We start from the raw sequence: 26,451 nt of genomic DNA, 5'->3' as shown, positions 1-26,451 counted from the left end.
TGGAGCGATGGGTAACGATGCTTTGAGGGTGTCAGTTGTTGACGTGTGCAGTGGGTCCCTGGTTCGAGCCCAGGTATGGGACGAGGAGAGGGACAGAAACAATACTGTTACAAGGACAACCTCCCTGGCCATCCATTCCTTCAGTGTCCTGGATGTTCTGTTGCTATATTTTCGATGTCCATAGGTTGTGTTTGGACTGAAAACGACACGTGTGGAGCAGACGTGTTGACACAACACGCAAGGGATAGCTCACAGACAACACGGAGGCAGACTAACAACAGTGACTTGGCTATTAGTGGTTTCATTCACATATGATAAGCACACGTAGTCATTGCATGGTCATCCATACTTTATATTGACAAAAACATTTTTTAAAGGTACACAAGTCAAAACCAGTATTGTTAGTGACAATATTTCATAGAGACCGAACCCAAAACACAGAAACAAATGTCATGCGTTGACACTTACAACCATGACAGGAACTGTCTTAAAGATGGCCTGATATGTAGAGTTAGTTAGTTATATACCTAGTCAGTAGTAGAGTTGGTTAGTTAGCTATATACCTAGTCAGTAGTCAGCTCGGCATTCAACACCATAGTACCCTCCAAGCTCGTCATCAAGCTCGAGACCCTGGGTCTCGACCCCGCCCTGTGCAACTGGGTACTGGACTTCCTGACGGGCCGCCCCCAGGTGGTGAGGGTAGGCAACAACATCTCCTCCCCGCTGATCCTCAACACGGGGGCCCCACAAGGGTGCGTTCTGAGCCTTCTCCTGTACTCCCTGTTCACCCACGACTGCGTGGCCACGCACGCCTCCAACTCAATCATCAAGTTTGCGGACGACACAACAGTGGTAGGCTTGATTACCAACAACGACGAGACGGCCTACAGGGAGGAGGTGAGGGCCCTCGGAGTGTGGTGTCAGGAAAATAACCTCACACTCAACGTCAACAAAACTAAGGAGATGATTGTGGACTTCAGGAAACAGCAGAGGGAACACCCCCCTATCCACATCGATGGAACAGTAGTGGAGAGGGTAGCTAGTTTTAAGTTCCTCGGCATACACATCACAGACAAACTGAATTGGTCCACTCACACTTACAGCGTCGTGAAGAAGGCGCAGCAGCGCCTATTCAACCTCAGGAGGCTGAAGAAATTCGGCTTGTCACCAAAAGCACTCACAAACTTCTACAGATGCACAATCGAGAGCATCCTGGCGGGCTGTATCACCGCCTGGTACGGCAACTGCTCCGCCCTCAACCGTAAGGCTCTCCAGAGGGTAGTGAGGACTGCACAACGCATCACCGGGGGCAAACTACCTGCCCTCCAGGACACCTACACCACCCGATGTTACAGGAAGGCCATAAAGATCATCAAGGACATCAACCACCCGAACCACTGCCTGTTCACCCCGCTATCATCCAGAAGGCGAGGTCAGTACAGGTGCATCAAAGCTGGGACCGAGAGACTGAAAAACAGCTTCCATCTCAAGGCCATCAGACTGTTAAACAGCCACCACTAACATTGAGTGGCTGCTGCCAACACACTGTCATTGACACTGACCCAACTCCAGCCATTTTAATAATGGGAATTGATGGGAAATGATGTAAATATATCACTAGCCACTTTAAACAATGCTACCTTGTATAATGTTACTTACCCTACATTATTCATCTCATATGCATATGTATATACTGTACTCTACATCATCGACTGCATCCTTATGTAACACATGTATCACTAGCCACTTTAACTATGCCACTTTGTTTACTTTGTCTACACACTCATCTCATATGTATATACTGTACTCGATACCATTTACTGTATGCTGCTCTGTACCATCACTCATTCATATATCCTTATGTACATGTTCCTTATCCCCTTACACTGTGTATAAGACAGTAGTTTTGGAATTGTTAGTTAGATTACTTGTTGGTTATCACTGCATTGTCGGAACTAGAAGCACAAGCATTTCGCTACACTCGCATTTAACATCTGCTAACCATGTGTATGTGACAAATAAAATTTGATTTGATTTGATTTGAGTTGGTTAGTTAGCTATATACCTAGTCAGTAGTAGAGTTGGTTAGTTAGTTATATACCTAGTCAGTAGTAGAGTTGGTTAGTTAGTTATATACCTAGTTAGTAGTAGAGTTGGTTAGTTAGTTATATACCTAGTCAGTAGTAGAGTTGGTTAGTTAGCTATATACCTAGTCAGTAGTAGAGTTGGTTAGTTAGTTATATACCTAGTCAGTAGTAGAGTTGGTTAGTTAGTTATATACCTAGTTAGTAGTAGAGTTGGTTAGTTAGTTATATACCTAGTCAGTAGTAGAGTTGGTTAGTTAGTTATATACCTAGTTAGTAGTAGAGTTGGTTAGTTAGCTATATACCTAGTTAGTAGTTTGAAGAGTAGAAGCTACCCACTGGGCCAAAACTGGTTGAATCAAAGTTGTTTCAACGTCATTTCAACCCCAAAAATGAATGATTACTTTGAATCAATGTGGATAACTTATTGGATTTGCAAAAAGTTAACCATTTAAGGGCATTTCCTATTTTCTTTTACTCCAATGGCATTGGGAAATTGTTTTGGAGATTTATTAGGATCCTCATTAGCCGTTTGCGAAAGCAGAAGCTACTCTTCCTAGGGTAACAGAACACAAAACATGACATAATACAGAACACTAATAGACAAGAACAGCTCAAGGACAGAACTACATATATTTTAAAAAGACAACGTATCCTACATGTCAGTACATACACACAAACTATGTAGGTCAAATAGGGGAGAGGCGTTGTGAGGTGTTGCTTTATCTGTTTTTTTTAAACCAGGTTTGCTGTTCCTTTCAGAAATATGAGATGGAAGGAAGTTGGGTCTATATAATACTGTACACTTTCTTGGATTTGATCTGGATTTGGGGACTGTGAAAAGACCCCTGGTGGCATGTCTGGAGGGGTAAGTGTGTGTGACAGAGGTGTGTGGAAGTGGACTATGCAAACCATTTGGAATTTTAAACACATGAATGTATCTTATAAAAAGAAGAAGTGATGTAGTCAGTCACTCCTCAACTCTTAGCCAAGAGAGACTGGCATGTATAGTATTAATAATTAACCCTCTGATTACAATGAAGAGCAAAACGTGCCGCTCTGTTCTGGGCTGCAGCTTAACTTGGTCTTTCCTTTCAACACTGACCACTGGACAATAATCAAAATAAGACAAACTAAACTTTTTACAGTGTGTTGTCAAAACATCTGAGCATCTCCCCATCTTTACAACCATTGTATCTATATGTTTTGACTATGACAGTTTACAATCTAAGGTGACACCAAGTAATTTAGTCTCCTCCACTTGTTCAACTGCCATTCATTACCAGATTCAGCTGAGGTCTAGAAAATGATTTGCTGAAAGTCTGCTGTTCATTTGTTTACAGGGACATAGCATTGTATTTGATCAAATACAATTTTTTCCCAACAGTTTGCTAAGAGCTGGCAGCTGATAGGTCTGCTGTCAGAACCAGTAAAGGCCGCTTTACCACTTTTGGGTATTGGAATGACTTTGGCTTCCCTCCAGGCCTGAGGACAAAGAAGTTCCTCTAGGCTCAGATTAAACATATGACAGACAAGAGTGGCTATAGAGTCAGCTACTATCCTCAGTAGCTTTCCATCTAAGTAGTCAATGCCAGAAGGTTTGTCATTATTGATCAATAACAATATTTTTTTCGACCTCTCCCACACTAACTTTACAAAATTCTAACTTAAAATGCTTTTCTTTCATTATTAGTTTTTTTTATACATGAGTACAATAGTTCACTGTTCGTTGTTGGCATTTCCTGCATAAGGTTGCCCACTTTGCCAATGAAGTAATCATCAAAATGACTGGCAACGTCAAATGGTTTTGTGATAAATAAGCCGTCGGATGAAAGATGAATGTCTTTCTGCCCATAATTCCATCCAAAGTTTTTTTCCCATCATTCTTTATATCATTAATCTTGTCTTCATAATACAGTTTCTTCTTTGTGTTGAGTTTAGTCACATCATTTCTCAGTTTGCAGTAAGTCAGCCAGTCAGATGTGCAGTCAGTCAGCCAGTCAGATGTGCAGTCAGTCAGCCAGTCAGATGTGCAGTAAGTCAGCCAGTCAGATGTGCAGACAGACTTATCAGCCAGTCCTTTTGCCCCATCTCTTTCAACCATACAGTTTTTCAATTCCTCATCAATCCATAAAGCCTTGACAATTCTAACAGTCCGTTTCCTAACAGGTGCATGTTTATCAATAATTGGAAGAAGCAATTTCATAAATTCAAGTGTAAAGTCTGGATGCTCCTTATTAATCACATCAGAACAACAAATATGTTTTACATCATCCACATAAGAGTCACAGCTAAATCTTTTGTATGCTTTCTTATAAACTATTTCAGATGTTGGAACTTTGGCTTTCCTGTATGTAGCCACTATATTGTGATCACTGCATCCAATGGGTACGGATACAGCTTTAGAACAAAGTCTTACAGTATCAGTAAACATGTGATCAATACATCCAATGGGTATGGATACAGCTTTAGAACAAAGTCTTACAGTATCAGTAAACATGTGATCAATACATCCAATGAGTACGGATACAGCTTTAGAACAAAGTCTTACAGTATCAGTAAACATGTGATCAATACATCCAATGGGTACGGATACAGCTTTAGAACAAAGTTTTACAGTATCAGTAAACATGTGATCAATACATCCAATGGGTACGGATACAGCTTTAGAACAAAGTCTTACAGTATTAGTAAACATGTGATCAATACATCCAATGGGTACGGATACAGCTTTAGAACAAAGTCTTACAGTATCAGTAAACATGTGATCAATACATGTGGATGATCTTGTTCCTGTAGTGTTTGTAAACACCCTGGTAGGTTGATTAATAACCTGAACCAGATTACAGACACTGGTTACAGGGAGAAGCTTCCTGTTGAGTGGGTTGATTAATAACCTGAACCAGATTACAGACACTGGTTACAGTGAGAAGCTTCCTCTTGAGCGGACAGCTTGATGAAAACCAGTCAATATTCAAGTCCCCAAGAAAGTAGACCTCTCTGTTTACATCACATACACTATCAAGCATTTCACACATATTATTTAGATACGGACTGATTTCACGTTGAATTCAAGTTAGTTGACAACTCATCCAACTACATGTTGAACTGACGTCTGTGCCCAGGGGGTAGTAGACTATCCATTGAACTTTCATAACCTCGGATTAAGAAATCAGTGAGAGCCAGAGTAGCAAACAACTGTTTAAAAAATAATAAAAAAACAGCATGAAGTGGAGAAATCAGAATGTCGCTGTTTTGGCAACTAGGTGTGTGGTCTTACTGGCCTGCCGTGTGCTCTGTCTCACATTTTAGTGGAAAGCTATTCGGTGTTTACTTTGCATCTAGAACATGTAGGCTACACTTTGAAGAATTCAGCGCAAGTTCCAGAGATAGGTGCAATATAACCTCATCAACTCACTGCTAGATGGGAGTCCATCTCAAATGTCCTGCTTTTCCCAACATGAAGTCATGACATGGGCTGAATCTAGTCGTTGATCCCTGGTCCAAAGGCTTGACTCTGTCGACCTATTCCAGGCCGAGGCCTGTTTGTCTGTTGTCGGTCCGTTCAGATCAAAATGGTCACCCGGAGAGTGAAGGACACTGACTGTTAAGCACAGCATAAGTATTGTAATTGTAAAGTTGCAATATTTTACAGGCTACCAAGTGTAACAGTATAACTTTAGACCGTCCCCTTGCCCATACGCGAACCAGGAATCCTCTGCACACATCAACAACAGTCACCCTCGAAGCATCGTTACCCAGGACCTCCACATCCGGTTTCTTCATCTGCAGGCCCCACAAAGCCCTTTTGTGGGGAAAAACTCGTTCTGATTGGCTGGGCCTGACTCCCCAGTAGGTGGACCCAGTAGGTGGGCCTGGTTGGCCATGGGGGCATGGCTGCACCCCTGCCCAGTCATGTGAAATCCGTAGATTAGGACATCATGAATTTATTTAAATTGACTGATTTCCTTGAACTGTAACTCAGTAAAATCTTAATATCTAAATGTCTTATATATTAGGTATCCAATTACAGAGCAGAGACATATTCTGGACTAAAACACTATATAAACACTGTATATAGGTCTGCATAGAGAATCATTTACATTAAACAACTTCATAAAGAGTAGGTAACTTGCCTGCTCCATCCCGTGCCGATGCCCACATCCATGTTGTGCTTTTCTATATGTCGTGGTCCCCTGTCTGTCCTTCTCCATGGTCAGCTCTTAGTCTCTAGCTCTGCCTCTTTCCCTCAGCCTCTGTTTCTCTGTCTGAGTGATGGTCTTGCGTGTCGCTGTCTGAGTGATGGTCCTGCGTGTCGCTCTCTGAGTGATGGTCCTGCGTGTCGCTGTCTGAGTGATGGTCCTGCGTGTCCCTGACGTTACGTTGCTACTGGGTTATTATTACTGAACATACCAGACCAGACAGACAGCGGGAGGTTTCAGGCATTGGAGATCACCATCATGTCTAATGGACATTATGTAGAAAGTGGGGGTGTCCAAACTGTCCAACCTGAACAATCCCTCCTCTCCCCCTCTGTCTGTCTCGGTCTTGTCCTTGGCAACTATATGCTAGCTAGAGCCGCAGACCATATGTTTAACACACCTTCACACAAGACACCACACACACACACCGAACTCTCAGTCCTGCCTATTACTTAATCTACCCGAGGCCATTGCCAACAGCTCTTCCTTTCCTACTGTTGGTTCTCAGTCAGACAGGACTCCTAGCTAATAAAAAGGGGATTGAGGTGGAATTAAACCTTAGTTTCCATGAGCCTCCTAGCCTGGTTCCAGATCAGTTTGTGCTGGCTACACGCCTACAGTGCATTCCTATACCCATCTAGTCATCCTAAAAATACTCCTTCTGTCTCTTAGATGGCTGAGTAGGTCTTCTGGTTCCGCTGGACTCTGTGATCCCCTAGTGACTGGAGGTGTAGGAGCAGAGAACAGGCTAAGTATAGAGGAACATTAAAACCACTTAGAGTGGCACCACTAATACCACCATCTGACAGAACCGGACAGTACAGGACAGGACAGGAGGTGTAATCCATAGACCAGGGGTAGTCAACTACGATTTAAAAAAAGGGTCGGGTCACACATACGGTGCATTCGAAAAGTATTCAGACCCCTTGACATTTTCCACACTTTGTTACGTTACAGCCATATTCTAAAATGGATTACATAGTTTTTTTCCCCTCATCAATCCACACACAATACCCCATTATGACAAAGCAAAAACTGGTTTTCAGACTTTTTCGCAAATTAATTGAAAAGCGTTGAGTCTTCTTTGGTATTTTTTTATTAATCTATTTTATTTCACCTTTAATTAACCAGGTAGGCCAGTTGAGAACACCTTTATTTAACCAGGTAGGCCAGTTGAGAACACCATTATTTAACCAGGTAGGCCAGTTGAGAACACCATTATTTAACCAGGTAGGCCAGTTGAGAACACCATTATTTAACCAGGTAGGCCAGTTGAGAACACCATTATTTAACCAGGTAGGCCAGTTGAGAACACCATTATTTAACCAGGTAGGCCAGTTGAGAACACCATTATTTAACCAGGTAGGCCAGTTGAGAACACCATTATTTAACCAGGTAGGCCAGTTGAGAACACCATTATTTAACCAGGTAGGCCAGTTGAGAACACCATTATTTAACCAGGTAGGCCAGTTGAGAACACCATTATTTAACCAGGTAGGCCAGTTGAGAACACCATTATTTAACCAGGTAGGCCAGTTGAGAACACCTTTATTTAACCAGGTAGGCCAGTTGAGAACACCATTATTTAACCAGGTAGGCCAGTTGAGAACACCATTATTTAACCAGGTAGGCCAGTTGAGAAACACCATTATTTAACCAGGTAGGCCAGTTGAGAACACCATTATTTAACCAGGTAGGCCAGTTGAGAACACCATTATTTAACCAGGTAGGCCAGTTGAGAACACCTTTATTTAACCAGGTAGGCCAGTTGAGAACACCATTATTTAACCAGGTAGGCCAGTTGAGAACACCATTATTTAACCAGGTAGGCCAGTTGAGAACACCATTATTTAACCAGGTAGGCCAGTTGAGAAGAAGTTCTCATTTACAAATGCGACCTGGCCAAGATAAAGCACAGCAGTGTGACAAAAACAACAACACAGAGTTACACATAAACAAACGTAAAGTCAATAACACAACGCAAGAGTGGGTATGACGCTACAAGCTTGGCATACCTGAATTTGGGGTGTTTCTCCCATTCTTCTCTGTAGATCGTATCAAGGTTTGTCAGGTTGGATTGGGAGCATTGCTGCACAGCTATTTTCAGTTCTCTCCAAAGATGTTAGATCGGGTTCAAGTCTGGGCTCTGGCTGGGCCACTCGAGGACATTCAGAGATTGTCCCGCAGCCACTCTTGCGTTGTCTTGGCTGTGTGCTTAGGGTCATTGTCGTGTTGAAAGGTGAACCTTCGCATCCAGGACCTCTATACCAGGCGGTGTCAGAGGAAGGCCCTAAAAATGATCAAAGACTCCAGCCACCCTAGTCATAGTCACACCGCCTGGTATAGAGGTCCTGGATGGCAGGAAGCTTGGCCCCGGTGACGTATGCACTACCCTCTGAGGTGTCTTGTGGTCGGACGCCGAGTAGTTGCCATACCAGGCAGTAATGCAACCAGTCAGGATGCTCTCGATGGTGCAGCTGTAAAACCTTTCGAGGATCTAAGGAGCCATGCCAAATCTTTTCAGTCTCCTGGGGAGGAATAGGTTTTCTCGTGCCATCTTCACAGCTGTCTTGGGGTGCTTGGACCATGTTAGTTTGTTGGTGATGTGAACGCCAAGGAACTTGAAGCTCTGAACCTGCTCCACTACAGCACTGTCGATGAGAATGGGGGTGTGCTCGGTCCTCCTTTTCCTGTAGCCCACAATCTTCTCCTTTGTCTTGATCATGTTGAGGGAGAGGTAGTTGTCCTTGCACCATACGGTCAGGTCTATTACCTCCTCCCTATAGGCTGTCTCATCGTTATCGATGATCAGGCCTACCACTGTTGGGTCATCGGCAAACTTAATGATGGTGTTGGAGTTGTGCCTGGCCGTGCAGTCATGAGTGAACAGGGAGTACAGGAACGGACTGAGCACGCACCCCTGAGTGGCTCCCGTTTTGAGGATGAGCATGGCGGATGTGTTATTACCTACCCTTACCACCTGGGGGCAGCCCGTAGGAAATCCAGGATCCAATTGCAGAGGGAGGTTTTTAGTCCCAGGGTCCTTAGCTTAGTGATGAGCTTTGAGGGCACTATGGTGTTGAACGCTGAGCTGTAGTCAATGAATAGCATTCTCACATAAGTGTTCCTTTTGTCCAGGTGGGAAAGGGCAGTGTGGAGTGCAATAAAGATTGCATAATCTGTGGATCTGTTGGTGCGGTATGCAAATTGGAGTGGGTCAAGGGTTTCTGGGATAATGGTGTTGATGTGAGCCATGATGGCTGCGGAGAGCATGATCACAAAAACGTCCGGAACAGCTGATGCTCTCATGCATGTTTCAGTGTTACTTATCTCGAAGCGAGCATAGAAGTGATTTAGCTTGTCTGATAGGCTTGAGTCACTGGGCAGCTCTCAGCTGCTTCCCTTTATAGTCTGTAACAGTTGCAATCCCTGACGCATCCGACGAGCGTCGCTGCCTGTGTAGTACGATTCGATCTTCGTCCTGTATTGATGCTTTGCCTGATCATGGTTCGTCAGAGAGCATAGCGGGATTTCTTACAACCTTCCGGGTTAGAGTCCAGCTCCTTGAAAGCGGCAGCTCTACCCTTTAGTTCAGTGCGAATGCTGCCTGTAATCCATGGCTTCTGGTTGGGGTATGTAAGTACAGTCACTGTGGGGACGACGTCATCGATGCACTTATTGATCACAGTGCAATCTGTTTTGTCACCAAAGCCCCATATACTACCCACCATTGCGACCTGTACGCTCTCGTTGGCTGGCCCTCGCTTCATACTCGTCGCCAAACCCACTGGCTCCATGTCATCTACAAGACCCTGCTAGGTAAAGTCCCCCCTTATCTCAGCTCGCTGGTCACGATAGCATCTCCCACCTGTAGCACACGCTCCAGCAGGTATATCTCTCTAGTCACCCCCAAAACCAATTCTTTCTTTGGCCGCCTCTCCTTCCAGTTCTCTGCTGCCAATGACTGGAACGAACTACAAAAATCTCTGAAACTGGAAACACTTATCTCCCTCACTAGCTTTAAGCACCAACTGTCAGAGCAGCTCACAGATTACTGCACCTGTACATAGCCCACCTATAATTTAGCCCAAACAACTACCTCTTTCTCTACTGTATTTAATTTATTTATTTTGCTCCTTTGCACCCCATTATTTTTATTTCTACTTTGCACATTCTTCCATTGCAAAACTACCATTCCAGTGTTTTACTTGCTATATTGTATTTACTTTGCCACCATGGCCTTTTTTGCCTTTACCTCCCTTCTCACCTCATTTGCTCACATTGTATATAGACTTGTTTATACTGTATTATTGACTGTATGTTTGTTTTACTCCATGTGTAACTCTGTGTCGTTGTATGTGTCGAACTGCTTTGCTTTATCTTGGACAGGTCGCAATTGTAAATGAGAACTTGTTCTCAACTTGCCTACCTGGTTAAATAAAGGTGAAATAAAAAATAAAAAATGTTTTTTGATGACTGACGTGGTGTTCTCCTCAATGCCATCGGAAGAATCCCGGAAACATACTCCAGTCTGTGATAGAAAAACAGTCCTGTAGTTTACCATCTGCTTCATCTGACCATTTTTTATAGGCCGAGTCACTGGTGCTTCCTGCTGTAATTTTTTTGCTTGTAAGCAGGAATCAGGAGGATAGAAATATGGTCAGATTTGCCAAATGGCGGGCGAAGGAGAGATGTTTACGCTTCTGTGTGTGTGGTGAGTTTTTTTCCCCCCTATGGTTGCACATTTAACATGCTGATAGAAATGAGGTAAAACTGATTTAAGCCTCCCTGCATTAAGGGCTTGTAAGTAAGCGTTTAATATTCTTTTTTGATTTGATCTGATTTGACTGATAGTCAAACACTGTGAACACAGCACTGCAGCATGACTCAGTACTGCTGGTAATGACAGAAATAGAGAAGGTACTTACTGTTCCAGATTAAACAATGTTATCAACAGAGTTGCTGTTTGATTTTAGTGTTGAATTTAGATCCACGAGGCACCAGAACAGTTTCTGTCATAAGATCAACAGCGATAAAGCCTAGATAGTAAGTAAGCATTCAAGTTTGTTCTATGGCTATTTGCTAATAGCTTATCTTCTATCTCAAACATGTTAAATGAATATCTGAGCTTGACCTTGACGTAAACAAAGTATGCCATAAAATGCTATCACAAAATAAAATGGCTTTGAATGTTTGACTAATGTAGAACATTGTTTTTCCTAAGAGGTAGTCTTTCATGACTGCCTATTACCTAAGTGATATGACTGCCTATTACCTAAGTGATATGACTGCCTATTAACTAAGTGACATGACTGCCTATTACCTAAGTGATATGACTGCCTATTAACTAAGTGATATGACTGCCTATTACCTAAGTGATATGACTGCCTATTACCTAAGTGATATGACTGCCTATTACCTAAGTGATATGACTGCCTATTACCTAAGTGATATGACTGCCTATTACCTAAGTGATATGACTGCCTATTACCTAAGTGATATGACTGCCTATTACCTAAGTGATATGACTGCCTATTACCTAAGTGATATGACTGCCTATTAACTAAGTGATATGACTGCCTATTACCTAAGTGATATGACTGCCTATTAACTAAGTGATATGACTGCCTATTACCTAAGTGATATGACTGCCTATTACCTAAGTGATATGACTGCCTATTACCTAAGTGATATGACTGCCTATTACCTAAGTGATATGACTGCCTATTACCTAAGTGATATGACTGCCTATTACCTAAGTGATATGACTGCCTATTAACTAAGTGATATGACTGCCTATTACCTAAGTGATAACATCAAAGGTAAACACTTTAATAAATGCATTGTAATGATGACTCCATTCTCAGCCACATTCCTCCCAGGAGGTATACTGTCGTGTTACTAGTGGGTAGATTGAAGAGGAGGAAGTAGGCACCCCCCCACACACACTCACACACACACAGGGCAGGCACAGCCAGTCACCTACTCATTTAAGGGTTTTTCTTTATTTTTACTATTTTCTACATTGTATAATAATAGTGAAGACATCAAAACCATGAAATAACACATATGGAATCATGTAGTGACCAAAAAAGTGTTAAACAAATCAAAAGATATTTGAGATTCTTCAAAGTAGCCACCCTTTTGCCTTGATGACAGCCTTGATGACACACTCTCAGGCCGATAACTACACTCCCAACTTGCATAACTGTCCAGGGTGCAGCCATTTGGTATGGAGAGAGGTCCTGGTTGAGACTTGGGGTAAATAAATCTCTTCTATTTGAAATGTGTTTGTTTGGTTTTAGAAAACCATAATAAAGCTATGTATTTTCCCCCAAATACCGCTTCCCACTCATGCAAAAGAAAAGCATATTTTTGGTAAATACTTTTTCTATGTTTAGTGTTTACATAATCTTCTTCACTATTTTAACCCTGTAAATTCATCTTCTTACTCAAGACTTTAACACCATTACATGTGGCACAGTTTGACAACAGTCAGGAGCCCTGGTTCACAGGCTCTCGCATGAATTCATAACACAGATTTATTTTCCTAAGACTCAGACCACATTCCTCCACTGTTTAAACACCAGGACCCGTAATCACAGCGTTTCTCAGAGTAGGAATGCTGATTTAGGATCAGATCTGTTCATATAAATCATATTAATTATTATCTTAAAGTGAAAACTTATCTGATATCAGCAGTCTGTTCTGAGATTAATTAATCTCCAAACCCAGAACTCTAAATATAGCGTGCGCTGGTCAGTTTACCGTTCATACTAACAGTCTTTCACAGGAGGCATACCAAATGGCATCTTATTCCCTTTAAAGTCCACTACTTTAAACCATGGCCCATTTGGGCTATTTGGGGAATAGGGTGCCATTCAGGACACAAACAAACAAAGAGTAGGACAGATCCAATTTGATCTGGTTTGAACCAAGAGTTGACTAAGCCCTGGATGCTTCAACAGAGACCACAAGGTTTGTCCCGTCCACACTCTGGGGTTAGCATACAAATCAAAGGGGTAGTGCAGCAGTTAAATCAGTTTTGCAATGGACATCCCTTCATGATGTTGGTTAGATCATAGCAAGTTTCCATCTGTAGTAGCCTACTTTTATCCCCTGACTATACTGGATCTGTCTTTACTGAAACATACTCTGAGGATTAGCAAAAGTATTTATTAGTGTCTGTTGGGGTTAAGATCAGGACTCTGTGAAGGCCAGTCAAGTTCTTCCACACCGATCTCCGGGGAGAAAAAAATTCTGTATGGACCTCGGTTTGTGCGGGGGCATTGTCATGCTGAAACAGGAAAGGGCTTTCCCCAAACTGTTGCCACAAAGTTGGAAGCACAGGATCGTCTAGAATGTCATTGTATGCTGTAGTGTTAAGATTTCCCTTCACTGGAACTAAGGGGCCCAAACCATGACAAAAACAGCCCCAGACCATTACTCCTCCTCCACCAAACTTTACAGTTACGACTATGCATTGGGGCAGGTAGCGTTCTCCTAGCATCCGCCAAACCCAGATTTGTCCGTCAGACTGGTGAAGCATGATTCATCGCTCCAGAGTCCAATGGCGGTGAGCTTTACACCACTCCAACCGACGCTTGACAGTCCTTCTGTAGCTCAGTTGGTAGAGCATGGCGCTTGTAACGCCAGGGTAGTGGGTTTGATCCCCGGGACCACCCATACGTAGAATGTATGCACACATGACTGTAAGTCGCTTTGGATAAAAGCGTCTGCTAAATGGCATATACATATACATAGTGATCTTAGGCTTGTGTGCGGCTACTCGGCCATGGAAAACTATTTCACAAAGTTCCCAACAAACAGTTATTGCACTGATGTTGTTTCCAGAGGCAGTTTGGAACTCGGTAGTGAATGTTGCAACCGAGGACAGATGATTTATACGCTCTACGCGCTTTAGCACTCTGCGGTCCAGTTCTGTGAGCTTGTGTGGCCTACCACTTCGGGGGCTGAGCATGTTGTTGCTACTAGACGTTTCCACTTCACAATAACAGCACTTACAGTTGACCGGGGCAGCTCTAGAAGGGCAGACATTTGATGGACGGACTTGTTGGAAAGGTGGCATACTATGACGGTGCCACGTTGAAAGTCATTGAGCTCTTCAGTAAGGCCATTCTACTGCCAATGTTTGTCGATGGAGATTGTATGGCTGTGAGCGTGATTTTATACACTTGTCAGCAACAGGTGTGGCTGAAATAGCTGAATCCACTCATTTGAAGGGGTGTCCACACAGTTGTGTATATATATAGTATATTCAAGGAAGATGGTCATTATAATAAAGATACAGGTAAATGCTGAAAATCAAGGACCGACAAAAAGGTTCTTAACAGGGCATTGGGCCTTCACGTGCCAGAACAGCTTCAATGCATCTTGCCATAAATTCTAGACATGTCTGGACCTCTATTGGAGGGATGTGACACCATTCTTCCACGATAAATTCCATCCTTTTGGTGTTTTTTTGTTTATAGTGGTGGAAAACGCTGCCTCAAAGGCGCCACTCCTGAATCTCCCATAAATATTCAATTGGGTTGAGATTTGGTGACTGAGACCTCCATGGAGTATGGTTCACCTATTTTCATTATTCAGATTTCATTACAGATTACCGACCATTTAGAATCTCACCATACCTTCTCTGCTATGCAATCTGGTTTCAGAGCTGGTCATGGGTGCACCTCAGCCACGCTCAAGGTCCTAAACGATATCTTAACCGCCATCAATAAGAAACATTACTGTGCAGCCGTATTCATTGATCTGGCCAAGGCTTTCGATTCTGTCAACCACCACATCCTCATCGGCAGACTTGACAGCCTTGGTTTCTCAAATGATTGCCTCGCCTGGTTCACCAACTACTTCTCTGATAGAGTTCAGTGTGTCAAATCGGAGGGTCTGCTGTCCGGACCTCTGGGAGTCTCTATGGGGGTGCCACAGGGTTCAATTCTTGGACCGACTCTCTTCTCTGTATACATCAATGAGGTCGCTCTTGCTGCTGGTGAGTCCCTGATCCACCTCTACGCAGACGACACCATTCTGTATACTTCCGGCCCTTCTTTGGACACTGTGTTAACAACCCTCCAGGCAAGCTTCAATGCCATACAACTCTCCTTCCGTGGCCTCCAATTGCTCTTAAATACAAGTAAAACTAAATCCATGCTCTTCAACCGATCGCTACCTGCACCTACCCGCCTGTCCAACATCACTACTCTGGACGGCTCTGACTTAGAATACGTGGACAACTACAAATACTTAGGTGTCTGGTTAGACTGTAAACTCCCCTTCCAGACCCATATCAAACATCTCCAATCCAAAGTTAAATCTAGAATTGGCTTCCTATTTCGCAACAAAGCATCCTTCACTCATGCTGCCAAACATACCCTTGTAAAACTGACCATCCTACCAATCCTCGACTTTGGCGATGTCATTTACAAAATAGCCTCCAATACCCTACTCAACAAATTGGATGCAGTCTATCACAGTGCAATCCGTTTTGTCACCAAAGCCCCATATACTACCCACCATTGCGACCTGTACGCTCTCGTTGGCTGGCCCTCGCTTCATACTCGTCCCATATTCGTCCCAAACCCACTGGCTCCATGTCATCTACAAGACCCTGCTAGGTAAAGTCCCCCCTTATCTCAGCTCGCTGGTCACCATAGCATCTCCCACCTGTAGCACACGCTCCAGCAGGTATATCTCTCTGGTCACCCCCAAAACCAATTCTTTCTTTGGCCGCCTCTCCTTCCAGTTCTCTGCTGCCAGTGACTGGAACGAACTGCAAAAATCTCTGAAACTGGAAACACTTATCTCCCTCACTAGCTTTAAGCACCAACTGTCAGAGCATCTTACAGATTACTGCACCTGTACATAGCCCACCTATAATTTAGCCCAAACAACTACCTCTTTCCCAACTGTATTTAATTTATTTATTTATTTTGCTCCTTTGCACCCCATTATTTTTATTTCTACTTTGCACATTCTTCCACTGCAAAACTACCATTCCAGTGTTTTATTTGCTATATTGTATTTACTTTGCCACCATGGCCTTTTTTGCCTTTACCTCCCTTCTCACCTCATTTACTCACATTGACTTGTTTATACTGTATTATTGACTGTATGTTTGTTTTACTCCATGTGTAACTCTGTGTCGTTGTATCTGTCGAACTGCTTTGCTTTATCTTGGCCAGGTCGCAATTGTAAATGAGAACTTGTTCTCAACTTGCCTACCTGGTTAAATAAAGGTGAAATAAAAAATAAATAAAAATTATCATCAAACCATTCAGTGATCACTCGTGCCCTGTGGATGGGGGCATGGTCATCCTATAGCAATGCCGCCGAAGACTTGGATGTCGATTAAGGCAGACCCCGCACGCACCTCTCTGATTCAGAGGGGTTGGGCTAAATGCGGAAGACACATTTCAGTTGAAGGCATTCAGTTGTACAACTGACCAGGTATCCACCTTTCCCAATGGTAGCCAAAATAATGGCCTGCCCAGCATTTATGACCCTTAGGCCGGGTGTGTATTACACGACGTTCAAAATCCAAACTGGTTCTCGCTGAACCTCTCACATTAAACGACCGTATTTCCAGTCGTTTTTTTGTTGTTGTTGTCTTGCAAGTGTAGTGGTACGCACACTAATAAAGCCGAGTGTCCGCTACATGATTGTGGCCACGATCTAGCTGTCCCAGACAAGTTTTTGAGATCGGGGGAAAAAAATCCCCATGTTATTGCCGACTCTGGGCGCACGGTAGTCACCGACGCTCGTTTAATTTGAGCGGATCAAACACGCAATCTGAGGACTACCGATCTCATTTTTGAGCAGTCCCAGATGTCCCGATATTTTCTCAGCACAAAACCCATATTTTCTCAGCACAAAATCTGCAACGCTCTTGTAGTGTGCGACGCGCAACGACAAGTTTAAAGAACAGTGATCAGCAATAGCCAATGAGATCTCCCAGAGAAGAAACCAGCGAGATGATGACGTTGTTTCGCATCACCCAGAATGTGTTGACTCGAGCAGGAGGGATGACTACTGTAGTATGACCTTGTACTTACCTTTAACCGAAGCCAAGGTGTCAGGTAGTTACAGCTCTGAAGTTCACAAGCAATGTTTTTCCATTCAAAATGTTGGCTAGATACTTCAACCCGGTATGGCAAGCGTGACTGTCTGATTTAACGTTCACGCGTCTTCTTTTGAGTCACAGCTCGTAGCTACGTTAAATATAATCACATTGAATAATCTTGTAGTGTCCCTTACAAACAAAACAATACTGATGTTTTGAAACTGCTGTAAAAGTGCAGTAAATGCATTCAACTGGTTTACTTTGGACGCCGATTATTATTGCCGAATAGCGGCCGTGTATTGCACTGTAACTGCAGAACCACTGCAGAATTACTTCAGTAAAACAACAAGTGTCATTTTGGACGCAGTGTTTACATCATACTGCAGATATACTGCACTTTAACTGCAATATTTTAAGGGTTGTGGGGTTGTGACCACCATCTGTGGTTTGAGTGTGCGCACCACTACGTTGGGAACACGAAGAGAAAACACTACGGGAAAGAAAGGCGGTCGTTCAATGTGAGCGGCTCAGCGATGTTAGGATTTGGAAAGTCATGATGTCCCCCAGGCTTAAACGATGTGGCACAGACAGGGGTCACGCATTACAAGGTTCTTCACTTGGTCTTGAGGAATCTCTCGATACAACGTTGTCTAACGAAAATAATAATGTGATTAGATGTAACGCCGCTATAACAAAGGGAGCTGGCCTCATAAACGCTCTCCGTCAGACATTCACACTTCCCATACAGAGTTCAAATATCTAGACAACATTTTGAATTGAATAACATTGCTTGTGAACTTCAGAGCTGTAACGATTTGACACTTTGGTTTTGGTTAAAGGCAAGTACAAACGTAAACTAATAGCTTGAAAGTCTTCACATTCTGGGTGACGCGAAACAACATCAGCATCTCACTGGCTTCTTTGGCGAGCCCTTATTGTCTATTGCTGATCTCCGTTCTCAAAATGTGTCATTAGACATCTCACCTTACAAGAGCATTGCAGATTCTGCGCGAATAAAATCAAAAAATGTTTTTAAAATATCGGGACGTCTGGGACTGCTCAAAGACGAGATCCATAGCCCCTCTGATTGCGTCTCTTGAACCGCTCACATTTAAACGAGCGTCGATGACCGCAGCGCATGGGGATTTTAGTTTCCGATCTCAAAAACTTGTCTGGAAGAGCTAGATCGGGGCCAAAATCATGTAGTGTACACCCGGCTTAAGTATGACGGGATGTTCATTGCTTAATTAACTCAGGAACAACACCTGTGTGGAAGCACCTGCCTTCGATATACTTTGTATTCCTCCTCATTTACTCAAGTATTTACATTATTTTGTCCAGTTACACTTGTATAATATATTCCAACGAGCATTGTGAAGGTGCTTCTGGCTCGTTATGGCCCAGCGCCCCATTAAAACACGTTTCCTTTATTTTGACAGTTACCTGTATATTATAAGAAAAAAGGTCCTGCTCTAAATGTAGAATTTCTCAATAAATAAATGAAACCTTTATCATTGGGTAACATAAGGTTTAACACATATTTGGTATGATTGAAATGTTCTATTTTATAAGGTCAGACATGCAGTAGGATGTTTCTTCTCGTGAGTATGCAATAGCAGACAGATCCTGCACCCATCGCTCCATCCCGTATATATATGCAGTTTCCACAACAGTATCCTCGGCCTACGGTAGTGAATGATGATGATGATGATGATGACTGTGCTTTGCTTCTTACCTTCTTGATGGGTTTGAGAGTTGGCACAGCAGTAAATGCTGCGGACTGCAATTCACCCACGTTCATGTTCATGTCGCTGTTCTTGCTAACGGTCATCGCGGAATATTTTTCCGCGACGTTCTCCGTCTCTTTGACATATTTACTAGCCTGTTTCACCGCCTCCAATTTACCGTCCACGACCGCGTCTGTCATCTTTTGCATTCAAGTGATTCCGACCTCTTGGTATATAATTGTGATGATGTCAGACTTAGTAGCAACTGTGTAGGCTAGGATCTCTCTCTCTCTCTCTCTCTCTCTCTCTCTCTCTCTGCTCACGCACCTCTCTCGTCTTCTTGTCCTGTGAGCTTTTCTGTTTCGTGTTTGTAATTTCCGAACCGAAACGGCCTGCTGTCAACCGCAAAATATAAAGACGCACCTTGTAGCACTAGCCTGACTATTATAGACAGTGTGTGGGCAGTGTTGAATGAGAACTCTATTTTTCTTGCCGTCGTGACTTCGGTCTTCGGCCGGTTAACCAGTCGGTTGCCAAGTCACAAGCTCAGCATCCGAAGTGGGCGGTTTGTTGGATAAGTCACCTGAACGAGGGGCCGGGTAGTGGGAGGCTTTCATCCAATGGTGACAAGGGACTGCTTCTGTGTCCAATGAGAACTGGATTTGACCCATCTGACTTCTGGTACAGTTTGATAGCGTCATGACCACTGTAAACCCACCATAGTAATACAAATTTGAACAAAATGTCCTGTCATTAAACTGTACTGATGGTCAAAATCAAGAGATGCACCATATGACTACAATTTAATTTGTAAAAAAAAATAATAGTTCACTCAAAATAATTTGTTAAGCACAAAAAAATGTCTATATCATCCCCGAAAGACTATACCAGAAGAATATAACGTAGTCATTGATTGAGGAGATTAATAGCAGGGTTTTTCTTGATGGAGAAATCGTACACTGAAGGTCATGAAATCAGAGGGTGTTATCATTGGCCTATATTAAGAACTAATTATGAACTAACTACTTATGAACAAATTATATTCTTAGAACAATTGATAGGAATTTCAGAATTAAGAGTTTTACGGACCCATTTACAGCGTCATACAATCTCTGATTGAGACAGATGCAGAAACCACTGTTACAGATACTTTCACAGGTAAAATCTTCAGAGGATGACCTTCACAATAATGGTAATAGCTGGGGTTTTCTGTCTCACCCCCAGGGCCTCTCATTACCTTCACAGTGAGACAGAAAACCCCAGGGTCTCTCAGTGCCTTCACAGTGAGACTGAAAACCCCAGGGTCTCTCAGTGCCTTCACAGTGAGACAAAAAAACAGGGTCTTATTACCTTCACAGTGAGACAGAAACCACCAGGGTCAAAAATAGAAAATAGTAAAAATAAAGAAAACCCCTTGAATGAGTAGGTGTGTCCAAACTTTTGACTGGTACTGTATATACTGTATATATATTTTGGCATGGATCCTGGGTATGGTCACAGAATCTGTGTGGTGGTGGTACTGCATACCAAGCACATTCACCACTAGGCTCTCTCATTACCTTCACAGTGAGACAGAAACCCCCAGGCTTTCTCATTACCTTCACAGTGAGACAGAAACCCCCAGAATCTAGAACCTGAACTCACTCTAAAACCTGTTGAACGCAAAATTGAGGGAGAGCTCAGTTTGTTGTTTGGAAAGTTTGTTATTTTGGAAAGTTTTGAAAGTCTATTGAACAAGTTTGGTTACTATCTAGCTACCTACTATTTGAGTTAGGATCCAGCAACGCAGTTGGCATCAGTTGCTGGGACCCCTACTATCTGTCCAGGGATCCTGCCGATCAAGGCCGGGTTTGAGAAGCTGTTGGGCTAGAGTAGCTACTAGCTAGCTGCCTATCAAGATAGCCGGGTTTTCTTGAGGTCTTGAACGTGTGAGGTTAGCCATTACGGCTGGGACCTCGGATTAGCTGGGGCTTGTGGCTGTCTAGACCCCTGCTGTTTGTTGTTGTTTTTAAATCTTCCCTGTCTGGAACCGCAAGGAGTAACAGCATAACCTACTGTTGTTGGGATTACCAAGACCCAAGCCGGTGGGAGAACCGTTGAGGACAGTAGTGTCTCTCTATCACAGGTGAAGGATCTTTTAAATGAACAAAAAAAGAGCTCTACCAGCAGTTGTTACAACAACAAGAAAATAGCTTCAAGTGTTTTATCCAAATGCTGGTGGAGTCAACTAATAAAAGAATGGACGACGTAACCAGAGAGGTCCAGGACCTGAAGAACAGCTTTCAGTTCTCCCAGGGTCAGCTCGATGAGTTTAAACTGGAGAACGGCAAGATGACAGAAATGTGTAAGTCATCGAGAGAGGACATCAGTTCTGCATGTGAGTCCATGATAACAATGAATGAGAAATCTGATTATCCCGCGGGAGAATCTAAGTGGAATAACATGGTTGTGGACGGAATTGCAGAATAGCCCCATGAGACTGAGGACAGAGTGAGGGAAATGATCTCGGAGAAACTGAAGATGGACCACAGGAAGATTGAGGTGGAAGCGCGCCCACAGGATTGGAAAACCCACCACTGGTCCAGGTGACAGGCCCAGGTGACAGGCCCAGGTGACAGGCCCAGGTGACAGGCCCAGGTGTCAGGCCCAGGTGATAGGCCCAGGTGACAGGCCCAGGTGATAGGCCCAGGTGTCAGGCCCAGGCCCGATAGTGGTCAAGTTCCTGAGATTCAAGGAAAAGGTAGGTGTTCTTTTAGGGTTGTTGCTACAGGAAACCAAGTGCTAAAAGTCATTTAGCAGACGCTCTTATCCAGAGCGACTTACAAATTGGTGCATTCACCTTATGACATCCAGTAGAACAGTCACTTTACAATAGTGCATCTAAATCTTAAAGGGGGGGGGGTGAGAAGGATTACTTATCCTATCCTAGGTATTCCTTAAAGAGGTGGGGTTTCAGGTGTCTCCGGAAGGTGGTGATTGATTCCGCTGTCCTGGCGTCGTGAGGGAGTTTGTTCCACCATTGGGGGGCCAGAGCAGCGAACAGTTTTGACTGGGCTAAGCGGGAACTCAGTCAGTATCTAAATAATGTGTGAAATGCTTGATAGTGTATGTGATGTAAACAGAGAGGTCTACTTTCTTGGGGACTTGAATATTGACTGGTTTTCATCAAGCTGTCCGCTCAAGAGGAAGTCTTTGTCCTCAGGCCTGGAGGGAAGCCAAAGTCATTCCGCTACCCAAGAGTGATAAAACGGCCTTTACTGGTTCTAACAACACAAATAAATGATTGTTTGAAAGAAGTTAATAATAAGATGATTGTGGGAGCTGTACTGTTAGATTTCAATGCAGCCTTTGATGTTATTGACCATAACTTTTCTGTTGAGAAAACTTTTTGTGTTACGGCTTTTCAACCTCTGCCATATCGTGGATTCAGAGCCCTCTATCTAATAGAACTCAGAAGGTTTTCTTCAATGGAAGCTTCTCTAACGACAAACATGTACAGTGTGGTGTACCACAGGGCAGCTCTCTAGGTATTCTACTCTTTTCTATTTTTTTAACCAATGACCTGCCACTGGCATTAAACAAAGCATGTGTGTCCATGTATGCTGATGATTCAGCCATATATGCATCAGCAACCTCAGCTAATGAAGTCACTGAAACCCTTAAAGAGTTGGAGTCTGTTTTGGAAAATTGGTGGCCATGTAGAAAAACTAAGAGCGTTGTATTTGGTATAAATCATTCACTAAGTTCTATACCTTAGCTGAATCTGGTAATGACTGGTGTGGCTTTTGAACAAGTTGAGGAGACTAAATTATTTGGATTGGGGATAGGTCTGTCTGTAATAAAGAGATGAGGAGAGGTCTGTCTGTAATATAAAGAGATGCTCTGCTCTTTTGACACCACACTCCACAAAGCAAGTCCTGCAGGCTCTAGTTTTATCTTATCTTGATTATTGTCCAGTCGTGTGGTCCAGTGCTGCAAAGAAAGTCCTAGTTAACCTGCAGCCCAGAACAGAGTGGCACGTCTTGCTCTTCATTGTAATCAGAGGGTTAATATTAATACTATACATGCCAGTCTCTCTTGGCTAAGAGTTGAGGAAAGACTGACTGCGTCACTTCTTGTTTTTATAAGAAACATTATTTTGGAAATTCCAAATGGTTACATGTTCCACTTACCACACCAGACATGCCACCAGGGGTCTTTTCACAGCCCCCGAGGTCCTGAACAAAATCGAGGAAACATACAGTATTATACAGAGCCATGAGTGCATGGAACTCCCATCCTTTATAAACACAAGTGAACAGCAAACCTGGTTTCAAAAAACAAATAATGTGACATACTTGTTGCGTGTATGTACTGACATACATGTGAAACTGATAGATGCACACACTAAATTTAAAAGTTTAAAATATTTTGTCTGTATGACAAGCTGTTGCCATTGGTATCGGCTAATGGGGATCCTAATGAAAACAATATGAACACACACACACAAAATATATATATATATATATACATACACACACACACACAGTGGGGCAATAAAGTATTTAGTCAGCCACCAATTGTGCAAGTTCTCCCACTTAAAAAGATGAGAGAGGCCTGTAATTTTCATCATAGGTACACTTCAACTATGAACTTGTTATACTCATAACAAGTTCAAACTGGTGCCATTAATACAGGTAACGAGTGGAGGACAGAGGAGCCTCTTAAATAATAAGTTACAGGTCTGTGAGAGCCAGAAATCTTGCTTATTTGTAGGCGACCAAATACTTACTTTCCACCATAATTTGAAAATAAATTCATTAAAAATCCTACAAATGTGATTTTCTGGAGAAAAAAATTATCATTGTGTCTGTCATAGTTGAAGTGTACCTATGATGAAAATTAAAGGCCTCTCATCTTTTTAAGTGGGAGAACTTGCACAATTGGTGGCTGACTAAATACTTTTTTGCCCCACTGTGTATATATACACACACACACACACACACACACACACACACACACACACACACACACACACACACACACACACACACACACACACACACACACACACACACACACACACACACCCTAGAAATACAATCAATGAAACACAGAACTATAAAAAAGACAAAGTGAACCTAATACAATTTAATTAACAGATTAATACACAAGAGTTCACAGTCAAACAATGTTGTAAACCACAAAAAAATAAATGTATGGTCCTTCAGACAGGAAGAATATAAAATGTACTTTTCAAAAAAATGTACTTTTCAAATAAAGATCCACGTAGAGTTAAACAGACAAAGTACATGGATAGTCAGACATCAATGCAACATACATGTGTATCTCACAACAAACATCTAGTTTTTATCACGACGGTTGTATAAAATACATTCCCTGTACAAACAACCGGGGGAGTGGATATTGAAAACCCTTCTGAAAAGTAGTGTTGGGATCAATTCCATTTCAATTCAGGAAGTAAAATGAAATTCCAATTCTCCTCTGTTTTTCTATGAGAAGTGCATCCAAAAACATTATTTTACGAATATCCATTTTCATTTAGTCTGTCAATATCTGACTTGAGAATCCCTATGGACCAAGGCTTCTATAATGTTGCCTGTTTCAACAAACAAGATGCATAACTACCATCATTTTTTTTTACTCTTGACAGCTGAATTTGTAAACAGTCTTTGCTTCAGTAAAACACACACAACAAAATAAAGACCAACGAAATGTATTCTGCAACTAAACTAAGGCAGAGCCTTATATGGGCGAGGGGTAGTATTGGGTAGTATTAAGATTTTCACAATGTCACACCTTTTCTGTACCTTACTGGGTATTACTGGAAATGCACATAATGGGCACAATTAAAATAATATTTTTTTTATATAACTATATACAGTGGGGCAAAAAAGTATTTAGTCAGCCACCAATTGTGCAGGTTCTCCCACTTAAAAAGATGAGGCCTGTAATTTTTATCATAGGTACACTTCAACTATGATTTTTAATGAATTTATTTGCAAATTATGGTGGAAAATAAGTATTTGGTCACCTACAAACTATCAAGATTTCTGGCTCTCACAGACCTGTAACTTCTTCTTTAAGAGGCTCCTCTGTCCTCCACTCGTTACCTGTATCAATGGCACCTGTTTGAACTTGTTATCAGTATAAAAGACACCTGTCCACAACCTCAAACAGTCACACTCCAAACTCCACTATGGCCAAGACCAAAGAGCTGTCAAAGGACACCAGAAACAAAATTGTAGACCTGCACCAGGATGGGAAGACTGAATCTGCAATAGGTAAGCAGCTTGGTTTGAAGAAATCAACTGTGGGAGCAATTATTAGGAAATGGAAGACATACAAGACCACTGATAATCTCCCTCGATCTGGGGCTCCACGCAAGATCTCACCCAGTGGGGTCAAAATTATCACAAAAACGGTGAGCAAAAATCCCAGAACCACACGGGGGGACCTAGTGAATGACCTGCAGAGAGCTGGGACCAAAGTAACAAAGCCTACCATCAGTAACACACTACGCCGCCAGGGACTCAAATCCTGCAGTGCCAGACGTGTCCCCCTGCTTAAGCCAGTACATGTCCAGGCCCATCTGAAGTTTGCTAGAGAGCATTTGGATGATCCAGAAGAAGATTGGGAGAATGTCATATGGTCAGATGAAACCAGAATAGAACTTTTTGGTAAAAACTCAACTCGTCATGTTTGGAGGACAAAGAATGCCGAGTTGCATCCAAAGAACACTATACCTACTGTGAAGCATGGGGGTGGAAACATCATGCTTTGGGGCTGTTTTTCTGCAAAGGGACCAGGACGACTGATCTGTGTAAAGGAAAGAATGAATGGGGCCATGTATCGTGAGATTTTGAGTGAAAAACCTCATTCCATCAGCAAGTGCATTGAAGATGAAACGTGGCTGGGTCTTTCAGCATGACAATGATCCCAAACACACCGCCCGGGCAACGAAGGAGTGGCTTCGTAAGAAGCATTTCAAGGTCCTGGAGTGGCCTAGCCAGTCTCCAGATCTCAACCCCATAGAAAATCTTTGGAGGGAGTTGAAAGTCCGTGTTGCCCAGTAACAGCCCCAAAACATCACTGCTCTAGAGGAGATCTGCATGGAGGAATGGACCAAACTACCAGCAACAGTGTGTGAAGACTTACAGAAAACGTTTGATCTCTGTCATTGCCAACAAAGGGTATATAACAAAGTATTGAGATAAACTTTTGTTATTGACCAAATACTTATTTTCCACCATAATTTGCAAATAAATTCATAAAAATCCTACAATCTGATTTTCTGGATTTTTTTTCTCATTTTGTCTGTCATAGTTGAAGTGTACCTATGATAAAAATTACAG

General features: G+C 42.6%; 1 protein-coding gene across 3 annotated transcripts in view; it reads right to left on the bottom strand.

The window, feature by feature from the left end:
- LOC124045477 (S-adenosylhomocysteine hydrolase-like protein 1) overlaps positions 1–19,649 on the bottom strand; it is a 47,390-nt gene extending 27,741 nt beyond the window's left edge. For 2 of the 3 annotated variants that reach the window (XM_046364794.1, XM_046364792.1), the window contains exon 1: positions 19,105–19,649. In XM_046364794.1, the coding sequence (XP_046220750.1) occupies positions 19,105–19,305 (201 nt within the window). In that variant the 5' untranslated portion in view covers positions 19,306–19,649. The remainder of the gene's footprint in view (positions 1–19,104) is intronic. The other variant, XM_046364791.1, reaches the window with a different exon arrangement.
- Between the last annotated feature and the right edge of the window lie 6,802 nt (positions 19,650–26,451).

Source organism: Oncorhynchus gorbuscha, linkage group LG10, assembly GCF_021184085.1.
Source record: "Oncorhynchus gorbuscha isolate QuinsamMale2020 ecotype Even-year linkage group LG10, OgorEven_v1.0, whole genome shotgun sequence".
NCBI lineage: Eukaryota > Metazoa > Chordata > Actinopteri > Salmoniformes > Salmonidae > Oncorhynchus > Oncorhynchus gorbuscha.
This window is presented reverse-complemented; position numbering and strand designations above follow the sequence as displayed.